Genomic DNA, 21,930 nt, shown 5'->3' on the forward strand with positions numbered 1-21,930 from the left:
TCTTTGGAAGTGAGCCAGAGTTTAGTGTTTTCCTAAATTTGTAGTAGGATTGGTCAACTCTTAAGGTAGTGGGTAGGGAATTCCACAGTTGGGCCACCAGGACAGAGAAGCTGCTGCCCGCTGCTCTTTTCAACTTAAACCTGGGTACGCTCAGGCAATTGGAGTTAGAAGATCTGGTAGGTCATGAAGATTTTTTCATGGTGAATTTCTTAACAAGGTATTGTGGGGCAGCGTTGTTGAGGCATTTATAGGTTAGGGAAGCAGTTTCGGAATTTGCATACCCTGTAATGGAAATGTTTGTGGTGAGCAGGTCGAGGGCCAGGTGATCGTGCGAAGAGCTGGGTGTGGCGTCCTGCGGCCGGGGGTCGGCCCAGTCAGGATTTGGCCTTAGGCTATGGGCCTAGGTTGGGGCCACGACCTCAAAGTGAGGATAGCTCACTTTAATACCTTCAATAACAGCCGATTGTATAGCGAGTGTCGAAGATGATCAGAAGTCTAGCAGCGCCTGCAGCTGCGACTCGTCAGGAAGAGGCTCAGTTGCTCCTGCAGCTGGTGGGTGGTCGGGGCTCCTGTCCTGGTGGATGGGGGATAGGGAATGAGGCCCAGACAGGATTTGGCATTAGGCTATGAGCCTTGGGCGCGGGGCTGGCTTCCGCCTTCCAGTTCCTCCACAGGCCTACAAGGGCATCAGCTAAAGGTTGCTAGGCAACCAAATGAACACAAAAAGCATTCAGTGTTGCAGCGGCCGTCTTAGGGTTCCTGATGAAAGGGTCTGCTGCATAGACCCACGTGGGGTGCCACAAGGGGTAAGGTGGTGGTGGTGGTAGTAGTAACCAAAGCAGGTTGGGGCCACGGCCTCACAGTCAGGATAGCTCACTTCAATAACAGCTGATTGTATAGCGAGCGTCGAAGAGGATCAGAGGTCTAGCTGCTCCTGCAGCTGCGACTTGTTGGTGTGTGGTTCTGGTCAATTGCCTGACTCTGCCTGACCCTTGTGTTGGGACATGTCAGGTAAACGGTTTTGGTGTTAGTCCGCTGTCTTTCATGGTGTGTGAAAGTGTTCGCGTTGGAAAGGTTGTTGGAAAGGTTGGTAGAGTTTCTAAGGGTTCTACACGATAGGATGGGGACAAGGTGTTGCAAGAAATGATATTCTTTGTCCTTGGGGTTTTGATTAATTAAAAAAGGTGAGATGAATAGGTGGGACGGTGTTTGGTTAAAGCAGACTGATAATTTGTGAAAAAATAATCATAGAGACAGGGAGAAGAATGACTGGGCGTATCCGGGTATGCAACAGAAAAACAGGGATCCTAAGAGATGTAGTTTCCCACGGTATTGGGGTTTGGGTTCCTAAAGAGCTTACCATAGGCAGAGGGTTTGTTGGATTTGGATAAGGGAGATTCATTGGGAGGAGGGGGGTAGATCTGGAACAGCCTACAAAAGCTTCAGGGACTTCGTTTTCCCCACCTTCTTCCCCGATATAATACCACACCTGCCATGGGGCATTCCCCATGAGCATAACCCAGAGTTCCCTTATCCAGGTGATCCTCCCTCGCTCGTCTACCCCTAGGGTTGGGGTCTGAGAGGGCTAGTTCTACTCTGGTCACCTGAATAAGGGATTCCCCTGATCTGCTTGGGAGAATACCCTCCGGTTTCTCACACTTACCTTTATGATTGTGTTGGCTCTTGCTTTGTAAAACTGTGAGTGCTGAGCAGGCACTTTAGCCTCTAGTCATCCTTGTACTCCTGCAGGACAGAAGTCAATTCTTCACAAATACATTCAAGCCCTAGGCATGTGTGCTCCTAAATAGTTTGCAATCTGGTTAGGTGTGGCTTAAGAGTTTCATGTCTCTGCCAGGACTGTTTCAGCTGTAGATATAGCTGCTCTGGTGCCAATCAGATGCTACACACAATGTTTCACTATTTTGTTTTGCTTTAGGAAGTGTGGTAGGTATCGAGACATTTTTGCCACATAAATTCCTGGCCATATAAATGGCTCATAAAACTAAACTAGTCTTATAAATTCTCCCCAAGCATGACAAATAATTATTTCAATTTTGTCTTGTGGTTTTCGACCCGGGATGCTCCCCTTTCACCTTCTAGACGGCCTTCTTAGGGTGCAGTCCTAACATTTTGGGAACCACTTACCATCACCAACTGTGTGCCTTCTCTAGTTCTCTAGTTTTGGTGACACCATCTCCATCAGTGCATCCACTGACAGTCATTTTCTCAGTGAAAACAAACCATCGATTCCCCTACGAACCGCATTTGAAGAACAAGAGTTATAGAGAGTACCTTGAAGGGGTTAGATTTACATAAAGCGTATATGTGTGATCTTATATAATATATTTATATATATAGACTCGAGTTATTCCGGTCTTACACTGGCCATTTCAGCCCACTTTTCATTTCCATTTGTAACCTCAAGTCACCTACCTGTTGGGAAAACAGCTCTCATACTAAGGTAACCAGCTCCTGCATTCCCTGATGTGTTACACAATTGGCTTTCACCTATTTTCCACATAACATTTACCCACTTGTGCCTTACTGCACTTTCCTGTTTCTTCCAGCTACATGTTGTGAGAAGCTTTCAACTTACTTCCATGAATGTTTTCCGTCGGAATTCTTTAAAGTCAGCCATCTGGCTAGCACCCAGGTTCCAGTCCTGTGTAAGGTCAGTTCTTGACCAATAATATGAGTTTACCAGAGCCTTTGTAATTTGTTTGTCCTTTAGTATCGTATCTTTGGAATATTTGATTGTATTATACACTGCACCCTGACATCACATATGGTGTATTAACCATAGTTCCCCTTCATCTTTCACAGGGGATCTCATACCTTGGCTCCATGAAGAAGGCTGTGACCCACTGTTTAGCCGAAACGTCCCGGGACCCTTCCACCTTCTGTTGTTAGGTCCCCCCTCCCCCTTTACAATCTTGGGTTCGATTTATGTCAGGGACGTCGATCCACTTTGGTCACCCTCTAGCCTGGCTTTTGTCAGACCTATCCAAGGTCTTGTGTTTAGAGCAATAATTGTTTATGTTGTTTCTATCCGTTTGAGGTAAATGTGTAACTTAGCTGGTGTTGATATTAGGTGAATTATGAGAAGAACAAGTAATGTACTAAATACAAGAAAAATCTGCCTGTACATGGGTCCTTCTCAAAGAATGTCAGCATACGGCATAGTCATGTATCCATTCAATCAGGTTCTGTTTTATGCATGCCGCAAAAGTCTCCATGCTTCATGTTTTTGAATATGCGGAACAATTGTATCAATGTATAAATGCAATTTTTGTCTTTCATATTGGAATTGACAAATCCAATTTTTGTTTCCTTTTTTTAAAAAAGTGGTTTAATGACTGAGGAGAGAAAATAAAAACCACTCTCAGGTTTAATTTACTTTACACGAGTGCATGTGTATTAAAACTCCTTTGTTTGTACACCTATCCTTTGGATATGCATAAAGAAGGCTACAATAGAGGATCAGATACACCTCAAATTTCTTTTGCATATAATCAAATTGCAATTAGCTTTGACTCCATAGACAGGACTCTCCCTCGTGTTTTCTTGAAACAGTGTCCAGTCCAAACTGCACAAGACAATGAGATAACATAAAACATTTATTTTGCCACACTCCGTATGGAAGCCCCTACTTGGCACTGCACTCGTCAGGGCTAATTCACTAACACTTTCAAAACAATTAGCCATCACTCTGTGTTTCTCCACTCCATTTTCTCTTTATTACATACGTAATAGACTGACAGACAGAACTGAGGTGTTTCACCCACACAGGCTTCCTCAGCTAACACATTAGATACAAAAATGTGATTATTTAGTCCCTCCATCACATTAACTCACACAGAACATTCAGTGCTACCTAGTAAACTTGGTTGCCATCTTGGAGTGAACATTTATATGGCGTATACAATTATTTTGATAGCTGTGTGTCAGATTTTAAACCCAGTGTCATACAGTTTTCACATTTTGATCACTTCGATTTAAGTCCACAATACACAATGAAAAGCTGCTCTTATCCAATTTGTTAATTCATTACATGCACCAGTCCTAACCCTCTGCAGTATCTAGCAGAACAGGTAGGTCTTCACTGCCTTACAGAATGCAGTGAGCGTTTTAATCTCTTGAATAAATCCAGGGAGCTTATTCCAAAGTCTTGGTCCATAGACCCCAAATCTTCGTTCCCTTTTACTCACATATTTGGACCGCGTTACCTGAAGCAGATTCTTATCACCTGACCGCAGCTGCCGGCTTGTAATATAGCTCCTGATTTTGTCCGATAGGTACCTTGGAGCTGCTTTGTTCACACATTTAAAGACCAAGCAGAGGATTTTAAAATCAATTCGCTGTCTCACTGCCAGCCAATGTAGGCATCTTCTTAGGTTGGAAATGGGGGCAGATTTTGTTACACTAAACACCAGCTGCATTGCAGCATTTTGGGCCACTTGCGATCTTTGCAACTGGAATGCTGGTATTCCTGACAGCAGAGCATTGCCATAATCCAATCACAAATTAACACGTGTCCCCACCACCATTGCCCTGTCCTCATTCGCTATAAATAGCATAATTTGTTTCATACGCAAGGTATAAAACGTTGACTGCACCTTTGTGCTAACCTGCGCTCCACTTCCCATGTTATCTTCCCACACACAACCCAAGTTTTTGATTTTCTTGGACAATATTCAACTTTGCACCAAGGAAGCATGGTGAAAATACCTGCTCAGTATGTTGCAGATGGTATTTTGATACATATAGTGACACCTCAGTCTTATTCTCATTGCCATTCAGTAGTAGCTGGTTGGCACACATCCAGGCCTGCCCCTCTTGTAGACACTGTTCCACTAGCTCAAAGGTCTCCTCTGATCTTTCAACTTTCCGGAACACCAGAGTATCATCTGCATACGAATGAAACTTAATGCAGTACTTCCTCAGGATGTCCATAAGGGGTTTAACATATAAGTTAAACAGCAGAGGAGAAAGTAAAGAACTCCGTGGGACCCCACACATTAGCAAAAAGGAATCTGATAGAAAATCTCCAAGTTGGACCCTTTGTTCCCTTCTGATTAAGAATGACTCAAACCACTGAAGGGCCTGTTCCAATACCCTCCCCACAACCGTTTTAGCAATATCCCATGGTCTACCGTGTTGAATGCGGCACATTGGTCCAACATGAACAACAAAGACATGTCTCCCTGATCTGCCATTTCCAATAGATCATCCCATACAGTCAAAAGCGCAGTCTCCGTCCCAAACCCTGGTCAGAATCCAGATTGTAGAGGATCCAATAGAATCTCCCATTCCACGTGTTCCTGCAGCTGAGCGGTCACAATTTTCTCCAGGATCCTTGCCGGCCATGGTAATCCTGCCACTGGTCTATAATTCTGGAGATCCTTAGGGTCTAAATTAGCTTTTTTTTTAGCAGTGGGGTAACCACAGCTTTCTTCAAAGTTTCTGGTACTATAACTGATGTTAAGGATTTGTTCACAAACTTTGTGTTAAAAGGGGCAATATCCGTAGCTATTCATTTGGCCACTGAAGAAGGAATAGCAAAAAGCACATCGTTCGTGGCCTTCAAATTAGAGAGCAAATCCCTCTACTCTGCAAATCCATAAATATAAAAGGGTTCTGACCTACCACTTTATCTGGATTAATAGCCTCAACCTCCTCCAAATATTCCTTAGTCAACGCAGATAGTGTCTGAGCCACCTCGACCTCTGGACTGTTAACCTCCAGATGTTCCTGAGGGTCTATCGATATGGCTTGAACAATCTTTACCCGAATAAGCTCTATTTTATTCACAAAATGATTGTTAAAGGCATCCATCCACCTGTGTTTGTGAGGTTTCGGGCCTGGCAGATGCACACCTAAGGTCTGCTAAATGCGAGATCACTGCGTATAATTCACGGGGCCCATCAATTGCTTTCTCAATTTTCCCTATCGTGAATTTAGATTTAGCCTAAACAATAGCCTTTATATATTCTCTTTGGGTACTCTTAACCAGCTCTAAGTTAGTCTCTGTGCGGCTTTTCCTCCATATTCTTTCCAGTGATCTCAACTATCTTCTTTTTTTTGGAAAGGTCTTGCGAAAACCAAGAGCTTGCCACCTTCCTAGCTCTATTTTGTCGAAAAGGAGCGTGTTCTTTACACAGCCTGTTCATGATCCCTGTGCCTTTGTTAAAAAACTCTTCGCATGACAAGGCATTATCGATTTGGGCCAAGGCTTGCTTTAATTGATCCCCTAAAATCTTTAGTCTTTCGGCTTACGGAACTGACCAGTTATACAATCATCATGCACCTCCAGTATTTTCTCAGGCAGTACCATTTCAAATACTCTAGCATAATGGTCTGTCCATGATACAAGGACAGTGTCTACAAAACGTATAATGACCTCTCTATAAATCAGTACATCGAGGCAGTGACCCTGGCAATGTAAGGAAAAAGTTACCAGTAATTCCATCTCATGAGCTTCCAGGATCCCCCTCAATTCCTTTACATCCATGATGGTCATATCCTCTGCCCAGATATTAAAGTCGCCCGGGCAGAGCATCTCTTTGTACTTACTACCTGTATCTACTAAGAGCAACTCTAAATCATCCAAGAAAGCCCTCCCAGGACCTGGTGGGCGATACCCAAATAAAAAATGATATAGTTCTATTTGGGGTGCACAGAATACATGCGTAGGTCTTCGATTTTGATGAAGTGGAGAAAGTTTGGAAAAGTAGATGAATTTGGTCTGAGCACGGTGGAGGGAGACCAATTGAAGGGTTTGTGTTAAAGTGGGCCTGAGCCCGGCGCAGGAGGACCCGGGGGAGGGGGGCTGTAGAGGGGGTTGGGAGGAACAGTAAATCACCCGAGAAGTTGTAAAAGTGAAATCCTAAGAAGAAAGGAACTTTAATGTTTGTCGGGGTTGCATCAGGCCCTCTGGAATAAGAGACTTTGAATGGCAAAGAGACCGACACAGAAGGCCCTGATATTGAGGTTTTGAACTGCATCCTCGTGCTAGAATAGCCAGAGAGTGTACTAAGCTGGAGTGTGTCGCCTTGTCCCATGCTGAAATCGTGGGGAAGGGAAGCCAACAGCTTGACTATCGTGACATATCATTTCTTGAACACTTCTTTTGCATAACATTGTTTCCCACACTATTTGTATTTAGAAATAAGGATTGGAACTAGGTTTATTAGTATAGGCCCTTTTATTTTGACACTCGATTAGGACTGCGTTATTATTAATTTGATGGTTGTAGCTTGCTCCCATCTTTAGATTTAGGATTAGATAGGCGTTTTTCAAACCCAATTGAAGTTCAATAAACACCCTTGAACTGTGATCACTTGTGTCTGTCTTACTGTTTGATACCAGGCCTTCCTTAAGATATATATACGGTGCAAGAATGGTTATCACATAATTGGGAAGAACATCAAAGCACTAATGAATGCTTGCATTCCTTTTGTAGTGAATGGTAATATTAAGAACCTCTAAGTTGAACCAAACTGTTTAAATAAATATTTTAAAAATACCAATTCATAATTCTTGAAACCATCCTGGTCGAGTGGCTGGAAAAGAAAACGTGAATGTCATTGCTCACAAATAACATACTCAGTGTGCTAATACTTAAAGACGGATTAAGAGCCCTGCTTAAAGGGGTTGGTGTGAGGGCAAGTTCTTGGTACATTAGATACATAGCTTGCATTGAGATGGGAGTGGTTAGAACAATTGATCACCAACTAAATTTCTCTCTTTTTTGATAAGTGGATTAGAAGAATTTTGGGTATACCGTCGTTTCACCGACGGTCGTTTTTATGACAGTTTTTTATTTTTTTACGAGTACACTTTGCCAAAATAATTCATTGAAATTTTGGGGGCGGTGGGAAAGGGCAGATAAGGGACTGGGGGTGTCAGTAATAGTTAAAAATAAGTGAGGGGGTTTGGGAGGGAAAACATTTTGATGACTTATTTTGGCAAAATGTATTCGTAAAAATACCAGTCGTAAAAATGACTGGTGATGAAATGACATAGAACTGAATTTTGGCTTTTACCCTTGAGAAGCTTTCAGAGATCAGATAAGGTTAAAGTCACAATGAGAAGCCACTGGTAAATACATTTTTTTAAAAATATATAATCTTCACACTGTGAGTCATTATTCTTAAAGCAAGAGGTCAGAAGGTCACCAGGATTAAAATACACGTATTCTCATATCACCTCCATGAACCTCCTATGCTTTTCAGTGTATTTTGCACCCTCTGATCTTAGTGAGCTAAACCTCATATTCATGCCATGCCCCCTTCTCTCCTATTCATCTATTCACATACGCTAACCTGCTCTTCAGACAAGGTTCGACCGGACCCAGGTAGTGCTACAGGGAACTCAAGAAACAACTTCTTTCTTCCGGTTTCGGGGATGGCAGTTGAAGGTCTTTTTCAGCTTTCATTCAAGCTAAACTGGATCAGCCCTCTCTTCCCCCTCTGAGTGCTGCACTGCCTTCCAACACTACCACCCCCCTTCTACAGTGTCTAGCTCCAATCCGACAACCATTATTGCAGGCAAGCTATCGATTGCTCTGTCTCCTTCTGGCCTTCTAACACAATAAAAACTTGATGCAACAAGTCGAACGAGCAAACCAATTTGGTCTGATAATCGCTCATTCCAGATGTACTGCTTTCAGCTGAGCACATAACAGAAGTGCCTCATTGTAAAGACTGGAGGGGGTTATCTGTACTTCTGCCCTCTATATGGCAGAGTAGAAGCACAGAGTACCCCAGCCAACATTCTCTATTTGGTAAACATGGACGAGCAATCAAGGCTTAAGCTCTCACTAGGTGATGCAGGCTGGTTCTTAAGTACAGAGTAGTCCTCAAGCCCCCACAAAGGAATGTCCACACACTATGTTATTGATAACACAGTTATTTTGTATAAATAATGTTCAAGTTATAGACACAGACAATAACACACTTTGTGCTCAGGCAATACTATAATGATAAATGTACAATTTCTATGTGGTACCACAATTACTCTTGGACTCCTTTAAAATGCACTAACTGCTGACAGTTTCAAATGACATACAAATCAATAGCAAAAAGTATCAACCATACACTTGGGAGGAAAACAAGTTGGTTAAACAATTGGCAGAATACTGGTCTTGTTACCTAGACACAGTTCTGTGTGATGACCTCCCCCCCCCCCGCCTCCCACCTGGGCAACCTGTAAATAAGATATATTGGCAGGCCCAGTCCATATATTGTTCAGCAGAGTCTTATTTCCTTCTACAAATGTTCTACTACCCCAATGTACCTGGTTGAGTAGAGTTCAATGACTGGTCATCGACGTATCCTTCTTGAGCAAACTCCCTTTAAGGCAGGAGCCACGGATCGTCGAGATCCCTCGAAGAAAAGGATGAACAATGGCATCGAGGCAGCAGCTTCGGTCCTGGCAGTGCTCGTCGACGATCGGTCGTGGTCGTCCTGCGAAGATGAGGCGTGCGGTGCACCTCGACGATAGTTTTTTGCCGCAAAGAGTCAATGAAGAACATAGGCCCAGCAAGGGCGTCGGGTCATCAGCGTTTGGCGCCGGTGATCGGGACTCGACCATGGCTGGCTTTGGGATCTTCGTCTGCGTCTTTGTGTACTTCGGGTGGCGGGAAACCCACCGGCAGATTCTCCTCAGTTCGTCTGCGACCTTAACTTTCTCTGGTGGGACTCAGTGGTCGACGGGGATGAGCAAGGGAGTCCTTGATTCAAAGGTCTTCGGCAACGGAGAGTTGCGGCTCCGGTTGACGATGTTGGTCATTGACGTTAATGGACTGCAAAGTCTGGGTGCTTCGCTTCAGATTCCTCGGTGGTCCCCGCCTCCGGTCGGCAGCCTTTTCGATGACTGACTTCCAGGGAGCCTTGGTGAAGGTTAGCTGGTGCACAATGGTCCCTCGTAGCTCGGGAAGAGGTCTCCTAGCCAGGTCCTCTCTTGGATCAGTTCTTGTAGACACAATAGCTTTCAGATTGCGTCGAAGGAAAGCAGCAGCAAAACCTTCTTCTTCCAGCTGGGCTTCAAGGTAAGCATCAAGTTTCAACTTCAGCTTCTGAACGATTTCCATCAGCGAGAGGTCCCCGGATATACTGTTTGATCTCTCATTCACTCTGCTGGGTCACACTCAGGCAACCAATCATTGAAAGGGGCATTCATGCAGGCAGCCAATCAGGCTCACAGTACATTCAGGCCATTCTTCTCCATCCAGACACTCACAACATGGAATGTGGATTCTGACAAGCACGCAGCCATTCAGTGCTCCACACTGCATTCATACCAGTTTCGGGCAGGACGGTCTCAAGTCATTGTGTCAAACACCAGAAACTAGACACCCATAACATGAAATGTATATTGGTCACACACTCCTTTCACCCAGGTCCCACCCCACGGGTGTACCCACAAGATACAATCACTGGGAAGGCTCCAGCCAGTCTGGCCTGGACTTCCCCACAACACCATATATGGAACTTCCACCCAACAGCCAGTCAGGGGAAGGGACAGAGTCAGGGCTTCCAAGGACTTTGGGAAAACAAGACAACAGGCAATAGAAAGCAAGAGGCCACAGGGGCCATCTTGCCTTCTATCAGGAATCAACTGATTCCAATGGCAGGGCATGGGAATCCCAAAATGGAGGATACTCAGAGCACCTGTCAATTCAGCATGGCGCTGCTACCAGCCCATACCCTGCTCTGTAGGCCACACACAGGTGCCCCGAAACATACACTAGGAGTACAGGGTTGTACGTCCCCAACCCATGGGTGCCATAAGGGCATCCCAAGGGTCTGTTCACCATGACCAAATGACTCCTGTCTAGAAAATAACACAGAACACACGCTAAAAGGACTACAGGACAAGTACATGGAGGCCCTGTCCCTCCAATGCATTTTCAGTATCACACTCATTGCCAGTATAGCTCCTCCTAAATCAAACATTGCAAGATGTTCCTGGTGAGCCAAGCTGACATGCAGAAAAGGGCTTTGTAAGCTAAAATCCACCCACGACCAAGCCATACAAAGCACAAAATAGCGTGAATCAATGCCTGAAAAAAAAAGCTGGAGAGTTTTACATACCGTATGGATGTTTTTTAAATGGGGGTGGAAGTCCTGGTCTCAAAGGAACATCTGTAAAAGGCAGGCACAAAGAGAAAATCAGCAAACAATCTTTGCTAATACACAATTTTGGTTAATACACCTTCACATTAACTAAGCGCAAATATTTGTAATCAGGTAAGTTGTGTTGAACCCTGCTTACAAGGAGTAAATTGAGTATCCAGTCATTGCATCGAATATAAAGCATTGAATGACAAAAGCATCGAAAAAATGCATCGAAAAAAACATTGAATGCATTTGTGTCAAGCGTAAAAGGTTTTATTTTAATTGGAATGGGTTTTAAGGGGTAAAATAAAAAACGAGGGTTGGGGGGAATCCCCCCATTAAAATAAAATGAAAAACACACACATTCTATGCTTTTTTTTCTTTGCTTTTTTTTTTTAGATGCTTAGGCATTCGATGCTTTGGCTTTCGGTGCAATCGCTATAAACCGTAAATTGTTTAAATGCAAGAGATTGATAATGAAGCATCCTAACGTTAGTACCATTCTACTGGTTTTTCTTTTAGAGTGCCACATAGGGCCTTCAACTTCCATTAGGGCTACAGTTGATGTCCAAATCGGTGCTCTGCAAACCCCCCAAAGCTCATTTCGCCATCTACCCCAGAATACTAATTAATGCAACAGAAAGCAGGATTTAAACATCAGACAAATAGCATGCGCGGTCCCTCACACCTACTGTGTATAATTACAATGCACTTTATTCATGGATGCGTTTATGTTCCTCTCTTTTGAACCTACTTTAAACATCAGTCTGACAGCAGAGGAATGGAGACAAGCAGAGAGATTGCCTTTTGGGAGAACCATTGTCCGCAGAAATGTCTCCAGAATTGTTGCCCAATTTACGACCAACAAGGGAAATGCATATTTCGAACATTAACAAATTGCTACTCCTAAACACCAGGAACTTGGAATTATTAGAACTGGCACTGAACTAACTTACACCTTTACATTTGCAGAGAGTTGAAAATTCAAGATAGGGAAAAAGACGCCTGAAAAATAAGGGACGAATTATCAGATATTAACCAAATTGCCTACCTGTAAAACATAGACCATAATTAACTCTATTGTTGGGCATTCACTACAAATGAGACAACCCACAGGACACAAATATACAATGGAAACCAGTCCTTTATGAAAATTAAGTAAATAGTCACCCCACTCACTGCTCCTCAATCAATCATCAGTACACCCGCTCCACACTTAATAGTGATGAATTGTAAGCAGGTTTTCTATGGAGCATCTCACTGCAACCGAGCCTCGTTGCCAAGGCTATATGGTGGTAACAGAAAGTTACTCTGAAGCAAGTTAACTTCAAATGCTCTTGTGGCACAAACTGTAGCACACACCGATGCTGTTGCTGTATGCTCTCGGAGGAGAACACCACTCTCAACATCTTTATCCATGTTATGTGTCACCAGGAAAAGGGGCAGGGGGGAAACTCATGTGCAGTGCAGATCAGCACAGCCTTTTTCGCTTCCCTATGGAATCAAAGATCATTTCTCGAAGAAATAATGTAAGACGTCTGCACAATAAGGTTTTATTTACTGACCTGTAACTATTGTTCACCAGCATGGGTCTGGCATGGATTCACATGCTCATGAATATTCCCAGTCAGGCTGGGAATCCGTGGTAAAAGAAAAAACTGTTTCACTTTCACTTTAAAACGGTATTTCTCCTCTAAACCAATCACTGTTATCTGGGTCATACTGTCCCCATCCAATTACAGTCCTCTTGCTAAGCTACACCCCTGGTGGCCATCTTCAGATTTGGTAAGCACGTAAAGTGGCACTATGAGCCACAGAGTGGAAGGAGGGACGATTTGCACGTGAATCCATGCCAGACTCATGCTGGAGAACAATAGTTACAGGTGTATGGAAGGCATAGTATCAAAGTAAGACACACACAAGTGATCACAGTTCAAGGGTGTTTATTGAACTGTAAAGTGGGTGAGAAATGCCTAATCTAAACCTAAATCTAAGATGGGAGCAAGCTACGGCCATCAAAAAATAATAATACACTCCTAGTGGCATTTAGTCAAATAAAAAGGCCTATACTTGAAACAAAACTATTGCCAATCCTTACCGGTACATTTACAAAATAGTGTGGGATAATGTTCACAAGAAAAGAAAGAAGTGTTCACAAAATGATAAGTCAGAATGTTATGACCAGGGACTCCCTTCCCCACGTTTTTAGCATGGGACAAGGCAGGAATCTCGAGCACAGCACACTCCTGGGCTTCTCCAGCACAACGGTACAGTTGTGCTCTTCCAGCATCAGGGCCTTCTGTGGTTAAGTCTCTTCTCATGCAAAATCTCTTGTGTCAGACGGCCTGATACACCAAAACATTGAAACAACAATAGTTCCTTTGGTGACTCAATACGGTGGGTGATTACTCTTCACCCTTGGATCCCCCTCAGCCAGGCTCGGATCCTTTCCTATACGATAGCCTCCCTCGATCGGGCTCAGTCCATCAACCCACTGTGGACATCCCTCAGTCGGGTTCATGCTTGTCATCACAATGTTTCCCGGGTATCTTACTATTTAACGAATTTGCAGCCATCCCTCAGTCAGGTTCACGTTTGCCAATTTCTCACAGTTCACCTAGTTTTCACAATGTGGAATTCACTTCTGTTAGCTTTCTCCTGGCTTCCCTCTGTCGGGTTCATACTGCCATTTAGACTAAAGATCCTCAGCTTGTAATATTCAAGAGTCTTAATGTCTTTTTAAACAATTATGCAACTTACGGTTGCCAATTTACATCTCGCTGGATCACTCGGTTACTTTATGACAAATATTGGTTTCACAAAATCACATGGCGTTCCCCTCTTCTGGGCACAAACGTCACTTTCCCAGTTCTGTTCATTTCGTGCACACTTCCACAATGTGTCAAAGACTTTCGACTGCATAAGGGGTTTGGCTAGACCCTTGTATGACCACTTTGACACTTCACGCTTTTCTTTGTAGTTTCGCTAACCAAAAAAAGTCCTTAGTTCAATACTTTCTCTTTCTTTCAGGGTAGGGGTAACAGCTACAGTCTTTCGAATGAACACTAACGTGGTGCTGGACCACTCCATTTCTGGTACCGATTTCACTCACAAAAGACCTCTGTCTATTATCTTCTTTGTTCACATACAATGTTGCCACTGCAACCTTGAGCTTAACACAGTCTGGTCAACTATCAACTTCTTCCAACTCCCCGGCTGTGCTGAACCCGTTGGCGTAAGTCAAGGACGGTACCACGATGGCAACCACTTCTCCCCGTCCTGGCAATCAATGTGGCAGGGTTCCATGTACCACTGACATCCGACAAACCATGCGCTTGCTGCAATTCCCAGTCTTATGCTTCTTTCATCAAAGGTTTTGTGGGTCTGGTTTCAAAAGGGCAAGGGCAACTCCCTCCTTGACGTCCTTTCAGCTCTGGCCGCCTTTCTCCAACGTTTAAACTGCTGCCCTGGAATGGCTGCTTTCTCGTGCGTTCGGCCTGCTCGGAGTGTGCTTATGTGCTCTGCCTTTTATCCCAATGGGGAAGGGAAAGGTAGTCAGGTGTGTGTAGTTGTCGGTGATTGCCTGACTCTGCCTGACCCTTGGTTGGGACATGGCTGGTAAACGGCTCAGGCATTGGTCCATTGTCGTTCATGCTGTGAGAAAGTGTTTGTGTCGGAAAAGGGGGGGGTAGAGTTTCTGAGTATCCTACCAGGCAGTATGGGGAAAAGGTATCATAAGGAAGGGGATATCGCGTCTCACCATTCGGTGTCCCTACTCCACTCCCCGAGGGAACCTCATCAGGTGGTTCTCCCTCACTAGTCCACCCCCAGAAACTGGATACAATAGCGATGGGCGTGTCCTGGCCACTTGGATGACAGATCCCCAGGGACTAGTCAGTGAAACACCTTCAGATTTCTCACACAGGCAAGTAACTTAAACTTTCTCCAGCATAGGGTGTGGCAGGGATTCATATGCTCAGGAATAAGGATTACACAGCAGTACATATACACAACCACGGGAGGTGGCAAGGCTCAACAGAAGCAATAAGCACTGACCTCTGGTACAGACTCCCCTCAAATAAGCAGATTGTCCAGCACAAGTAAGGATGCTTGCATGACAGACCCACCTGGCCAAGGTGGTAGCCACACGAAAAGCTGTCTTCCACAGGAGAAACTTGAGTGGGACCTGATGCATATGTTCGAAAGGAGCTCCCATAAGCTTAGTTAGCACTATATCAAGCTCCCAAATCAGGGCAGAAGCCTTCACCAGCGGGAAAGTCCTGAAGAGCCCTCTGAGCAACCCCTTGACGAGTCTGTGAGTTCACAGTTAAGTTCTGCCAGGAGTCCAGGTACACCTGATATGGCAGCGAGATGCAGCTTGATAGAGGCGTGAGCGAATCCTGCTTTTTTTTGAGAAAAGGGTATGGTCGAAGTTGCAGGGCCATGACATGCAACGTGGTAATATTCTGAGTCCGGCACCATACGGAGAAATGTTTCCATTTATGCTTATAGCACTTAAACGTGGACGAGGAACTGTCTCTAGCCAGGATGTTCTTACATTCTGTGGGTAAAGCATAAACACCAAACTCTAGTGCTGTAGGAGCCATGCCCTGAGGTTCAGAGACTACGGGTCGTGATGCAGAATCACCCCCCCTTCTATGGCGAGATGGACGGGGTCACTGACAGATGCAGCAGGTCCTGATAACAGATTTGTCTCTGCCACGCTGGGGCGATGAGTATTATCCTGCAGTGGCACTGTCTGAGTGTGTTGATCACAAGTAAGAGTAGTGGAAATGGAGGAAAAGCATACAGGAACCTTCCCTTCCACGAGAATGAGAACGAGTTCCCCATGATCCTCGGTTGAGGGAGCCTGCTGGCGAACCTCTGGCACTTGGCGTTCACCGCTGTCGAGAAGAGCTTGATCTGGGGCTGCTCCCATTTGCCGAACACAAACTACACCTGTCCTGGTGAAATTCCCACTTGTGGCAAAAACGCAGTTCCCTGCTGAGTGAGTCCGCAATGGTGTTCTTGACTCTCGCTGGATGAAACAGGACAAGGAACATGCCTGGACAAATGTCCTAGCACCACAGGTCCAGGGTCTCCTGGAAAGTGCTGGTGAGTGGTTTCTCCTGGTTATCGAATATAGAAAATGGTGGTGCGTTGTCTGTGAAGATCCTCACCACCTTGCCCTTCAACGATGGTAGAAAAGACTTGAGGGCCCAGAATACGACACAAGGTTCCGGGACGTTGATGTGGAGGTCTTTCTCTTCCAGTTGCTAGAGGCCTCTGGCATGCAACTGTCTGGTGTGGATCCCCATCCCTCTAGAGAGGCTTCTGTGGAGACCATCTCCTGGTAAGGAACCTGAAACAGAGTTCCCTGGACGAGATACGGCCGTACACCACACCACTGTATCGCCCAACTGAACTCCACGTTGAGAGAGATGTTGGGGGGAAATTCTCCCAGGGTCGGCTGGGCCGTCCGCGGACCTCCGGGCAGGGAGGCCCCAACTCCTCCCGTATATCCCAAAAAATTGAGTATGAGACACACGCAAGAAGCAAGGTGGTTCTGCTGTTTATTAAACAAAACGGCAGGGATGGGTCAAGGATCGTACGCGTCCGTCCTGACACTCTCTCCCAATCGTGGGGCTCGCAGGCCCTTTTTACCTTAGTATGACGCGCTACTTGCGTCACCTGGGAAAGTTAGCAAAAAACCTATCGCCACTCTGGATTGGCTCCTCGAGTGGTAGGGTTAGTATAGCATACGTATAGAGAGCATTATTAGTGGTCGAGGGTTAGTCAGGTGGTATACTTGGGTTGTCCCTTCAATTTGATACATGAAAATTGTTACATGAAGACCCCTGAGGATTGGTCAATGTTATGGCATCAGTGATAAGAGCCCCATGTTCTGATTGGTCCACTCGCGAGCCCCCCAGTCTGGGACCATCGCTGTTCCCAGCTTGCGGTGCACCTGTCATTTGCAACAATGTTTCACTATGGGTATGTGCAGACAATGTGAGGATTTATTCATATGCTGGAAGGCCGACTACTCCCACTGCCGCAGATGTCCATTGAGTCGCTTAATTGTATCTGCCTGTGTCTTGAAACGGGGGATCCAGGCGCCTCCCTCCTCCTGGGCCTGGCACCCCGTCAGGTTCGGCTTGGTCACGTGAGGTGGGACCGTGGTTGAGGCAGAATTCTGCACAATTAATATTGCATTTTCCACTGTGTGCCTGGCTTAATTTGCAGGTGTGACCTTGGCGTCGGCTTGTGGCATGCGAGTTTGCAACATTATGCCCTTGACTGTCTGCTTTCGCCGGGCTCATTCTGCAGGGTCAGCAACTGAACTCTTGCTCATTCAATGTTCATGGAAGCTCTTGCTTGCGGCCTACTTGGGCCTGGTGCATAGGTGAAGCCGTTTGATACACAGGCGCTTTAGGTTATGGTATCATATTGCTTTATCCCCAGTATCGTGTCTTCGTTATATTTCTCATTATGGCGCATGGTTTAGGAGAAGCGTGAGCAAGCTTTTTAGATGAGTTCATTGTGCGTCTTGCGTTTCTGCATTTTGAAAAGCCTATGTGAAAAATAATAAAGATGCGCGTCCGTGGGTGTGTCCGTCACCTACATCATAGCAGTATGTTCTTCGTGTGGATTGGTGTAGGAGTGTCCAGTGTGCATGTTTGCACGGGTGTGCTGACCGTTGGCTAGGTCGTCATGGCATCTCTAACGATGTGTTGATTTAGTGCTGGATGGTTCAGTCGAGTCCATCCATGCCGCAGGTGTCGGCATGGGCAGGGCAGGCTGGTGGGCAGGCGGGTGGGCACATCCGTATGTTCCTGTACCAGGGTATTTGGTCGTCTGGTAAATGGGCAAACTCCTCTCGTGGCGGGTGCCTGGGCTGTGATCCTCTAGGCCAGGGGTGAGAGGGGATAGGTGGGAGCCTTTTGTTCCATTCTCCCACTTCAGTGAGCTTATCCAATACTTGCATCCACCTCACATCCAGGAACTCCTGGAGAGGGCACATGTGAAGTCTGCAGAGGCAAACAAAGCTGATGCAGGAGGACACCATGCCCAGTAGCGACTTGAGGGACCAAATCGTCAACCTCTGAGCCGACGACAAGTGCTGCACTTTGCCCTGTATTGCTCTCACCCTCCCCTTCTGAGGGTGACGCCAAACACGTCACTGTGTTGAGTCTGGCACCTAGGAACAGCACGTGCTGAGATGACAGAGCAAGACTTGGGATAGTTTATGGAGAACCCCAACTATGTCAGCAAACATACAGTTTTTGATCTATGCTCGCTTTGTCAGCGTGTGAGCGGAAATGTACCAGCCAGTCGTCCAGGTAAGGGTATACATGGATGTCTTGTAGATGAAGATGTGCCACCATCGGGGCCAGGCACTTCGTAAAAAACCCTTGTGGCCGACTTCAGTCCTAAGGGCAGACCCTTGAACTGGTAGTGCTGGCGTTGAACTACGAATCGTAGGAACTTGCAGTGTTTCTGGTCAATGGGGATATGGAAGTAGGCATCCTCCAGATGCAATGACATCAGCAAATCTCCTGGCTCGAGTTAGCCAAGCATGTGTTGCAATGTGACCATGCAGAACTTTTGGGACATTAAGTACTTGTTGAGGTGACGTAGATCCAGGATCGGCCTGCAACCCCCCCACTCTCCTGTTTTCTTTCAAACTAGAAAAATCTGGAATATACTCCAGAGCCCCGGAGGCACTGGGGGACGGGTTCTATTGCCCACACCTTTGCAGAAGCTGCGGTCTGTGTTGTTCCTGTCGCTGGAATGGCGGGATACAAGGACACCTGCGATGAAACTACAAGCTGTGCACCTGTCCGAGAGCATCCAGCCCCCATCTGTCCATGGTGATCTTTTCCCACATGCTGATGAACTTCACCAGCCGGCATTCCACTGTGGTAGATGAGGGGGGCCCCGAGGACACAACCCGTTCAGCCCTGCTTGGGGTCAGAGCTATGCCTTGCGGGTTCCGCTACTGCTATCCTCTGCTGCCTTGAGAGCAACCCCTGTACGCTTGAGTGGAGGAGCGTGAAGGGGGCCAGGACAGGGTGTTATAACCCTTGGAAGATCTTCCTGGTTTTCCTTTGGAACAGCGAGAGGACGACAGCCCTCGCTGCTGCAAAGTTCCCAGGGAGCATGCCGTCTCTGTGTCGGTCTTTATTGTCGACTGCCTTTGCAAAGAGGTTCTCCCCGTTGAAAGGCATATCCAGCACCTCAGTCTGGCGGAGGTTTGTTGCCGTCAACCAACCTTGACGACACAGGGACACCCAGATCCCCATTCTGGCTGAAACTTGTGCCCTCGATGTTCACTGCCACCGAGATGGCATGATCCAAATCCACTTCCCCTTCCTGAAAGAGTTCTAGTGCCTTGCCCTTGTCTTCGGGCAGGAAGCCCAGAATAGGACCCAGCTTGAACCATAGTTCCTGGTCATATCGGGGCAAAATGGCTGGGGTGTTAGCTGCCTTGATGGTAGAGGCTGCTGTATAAATTATCCTCTTTCCCATTGCATCCAGCTTCTTCCCCTCCTGGTCCTGAAGTACCATGGCTGCTGACGACAGGTTCGCAGAACGCTTCCTAGCTGCGGTTGAGACAACCGAATCAGGCGAGCGTTGAGACCTTAAGCATCTGGGAACTGAATCTGGAACCCTGTACTTTTCCTCCAATCCGTCCTGCTTGGTCGGGCCGTGCTTGGGTTTCTCATTAGAGCTAGGCCTTCCTCCCAGATGTCGTCCCGGAATGGAACGGACATGGTGGGCTTTCTTCTTGACTCGTGGGTACAGGAAACCTTCTTTCTTCGTCTCCTCTGGAACCAACTGAAACAGTTCAGAGGCCCTTGATATGATATAATGAAAGGATCCAACTCTGTCCAGTGGGGTGGCCCGATGGGGCTCATCCACATGTGGCGTTTCCCTCATCAGCCGCGATTAAACAGTTGTCCTCATCTGTGCCTGTGTGCGAGCCGGGGCTTCAGGTGGGGTCTTCTCATGACAAGGTTGTGGTGGAGGAGGAGTCGGATGGCGCGGAGGACCAGCACCCCCTTTGGACTTCCTCTTCTACAGGGTGAGCTCAACTTCAGAGGCTCTGGCATCTCGCGTGGAGGCTTCGGTCATGGTGGCAGCATCCTCTGCTGGATGTAGGTGACCAGCATGTACAGGGTCGTTAGAATGTCCAGCAACAGTGGAGTGGGGTGGGGTCTGAGCAGATGCATCTTCTCTTGCGAGCAGGGGACTCCGGCCCACCGCCCCAAGATCCTCCCCCTTCGTGATCTATGTGGTAACCCTCCTGTAGATCATTCTCTCATCGTTGCCTCCACAGCCGTATCTCGCCTCAGTGGTAAGGACACCCATGGTGTGGTCGACACTTCCTTTGTGGGCCCACTCTCCTTCAGCGCTGCTGTAGTAAAAGTCATTGACTTTGTCGCTGATGTGTTAGTTGCTGCTTTCATCAACGGCCCCTTTCTTTGGTAGGCTCACCATCGAAGTCGACGGTGATGGCGATAGCCTTTTGCCCACTCAGGATCCGCATCAGTGGAAACCCAGCGGAGCGGAGCTTGGTCTTCTCTTGGATCCCCAGAGCAGGGCATATTCAAAGGATCTCGACCTCCACCGGAGGGAGTTTGCTCCTCAGATCGGCTGGTCCTGGATGAAGCTTGACCCTGCCCCGGAGGGAGTTTGCTCCTCAGATCGGCTGGTCCTGGATGAAGCTTGACCCTGCCCCGAGGCTGAGTCAGTGGCCTTGCACGACTTTAGCCACGCTGACAGTCTGATGTAGCAGTCTTTCTTGGTTTTCTTTGAGAAGCCACGGCGCACCTCACATCCCTCCTCATCGTGGTCCGGATGCAGGCAATATAAACATTTATGATGCCAATCTTCCACAAAGACGTTTCTTAATCCAACTTCGCACAGAATTTGAAGAGGCTTTGACTTTCCTTCTTCTCTTCAGTTATGGCTGAAAGGCACGAAGAAGGCTGAAGGCTGGGCCTTCTCGAAACTTTGGTGACTATCTGACGGCGGATAAAGATCTTCGCCTGTAGCTGTCCTTTGTCGAAGACTATCAAGCAAAAATCGGTCAAAAATGTGAACTGGAGGACTCCCAACACTAAAGCATGCGGTAAAAATCTGAAGATGGCCACCAGGGGTGGAGCTTAGGGAGAGGACTGTCTTTGAATGGGGCAGTTTGACCAAGAGGACAGTGAGTGGTTTAGAGGAGAACTATTTATATATAGCGGAATCTATGTATTCTTTGTTATGTGTTGGTTGGTCATGTTGGCGCTACCATGCCCCCGGGCTCGTCTCCAAGCGCGGTATCAATAATATAAATAAAAACAAATAAATGTGTGCATGTTTGTCCGGCCATACAAATCCACACCGTTGAACCCACTGCTACCAACTTTTGCATGGATTTCTCAATTTGTCTGGGGCAAGATTGTAGTCTATGTTTGGATGCAAAAAATTAATTCCGCAGATACTCTCATTTACTGATTCACTACAATAGGTACTAGAAGGAGGCAACATTTGGAAAAGTGCCTGAAGCTAAATTTTTCGATGTGTTGGTTATTCCTTTGAAATGTATTACTACTGTATACAGTTCAAAAGTGTTTATAAAAAGCATTTTTTAAAAGGGAATTTAAAAAAATAGAATTTGTTTTTATCACGCCACTGCAAATATAGGAAATGGCAAGGTTACAGTTTACTCAAGTTCTTTTTTTTTTTTTTTTTATTGTATATGGTTTACAAAAAACCTTTACAAATAGAACAAACTTTATAATTAAAAACAAAATAG

General features: G+C 46.1%; 1 protein-coding gene across 1 annotated transcript in view; it reads right to left on the bottom strand.

The window, feature by feature from the left end:
- The window catches only part of C9H2orf76 (chromosome 9 C2orf76 homolog), a 273,996-nt gene that overhangs the window by 153,567 nt on the left and 98,499 nt on the right, over positions 1-21,930 (bottom strand). Inside the window, exon 3 of the mRNA XM_069616607.1 lies at positions 11,097-11,147. Within this exon, the coding sequence (XP_069472708.1) occupies positions 11,097-11,147 (51 nt within the window). The remainder of the gene's footprint in view (positions 1-11,096; positions 11,148-21,930) is intronic.

The sequence above is a fragment of the Ambystoma mexicanum genome, chromosome 9 (assembly GCF_040938575.1).
Source record: "Ambystoma mexicanum isolate Mex_15411 chromosome 9, UKY_AmexF1_1, whole genome shotgun sequence".
Classification (NCBI taxonomy): domain Eukaryota; kingdom Metazoa; phylum Chordata; class Amphibia; order Caudata; family Ambystomatidae; genus Ambystoma; species Ambystoma mexicanum.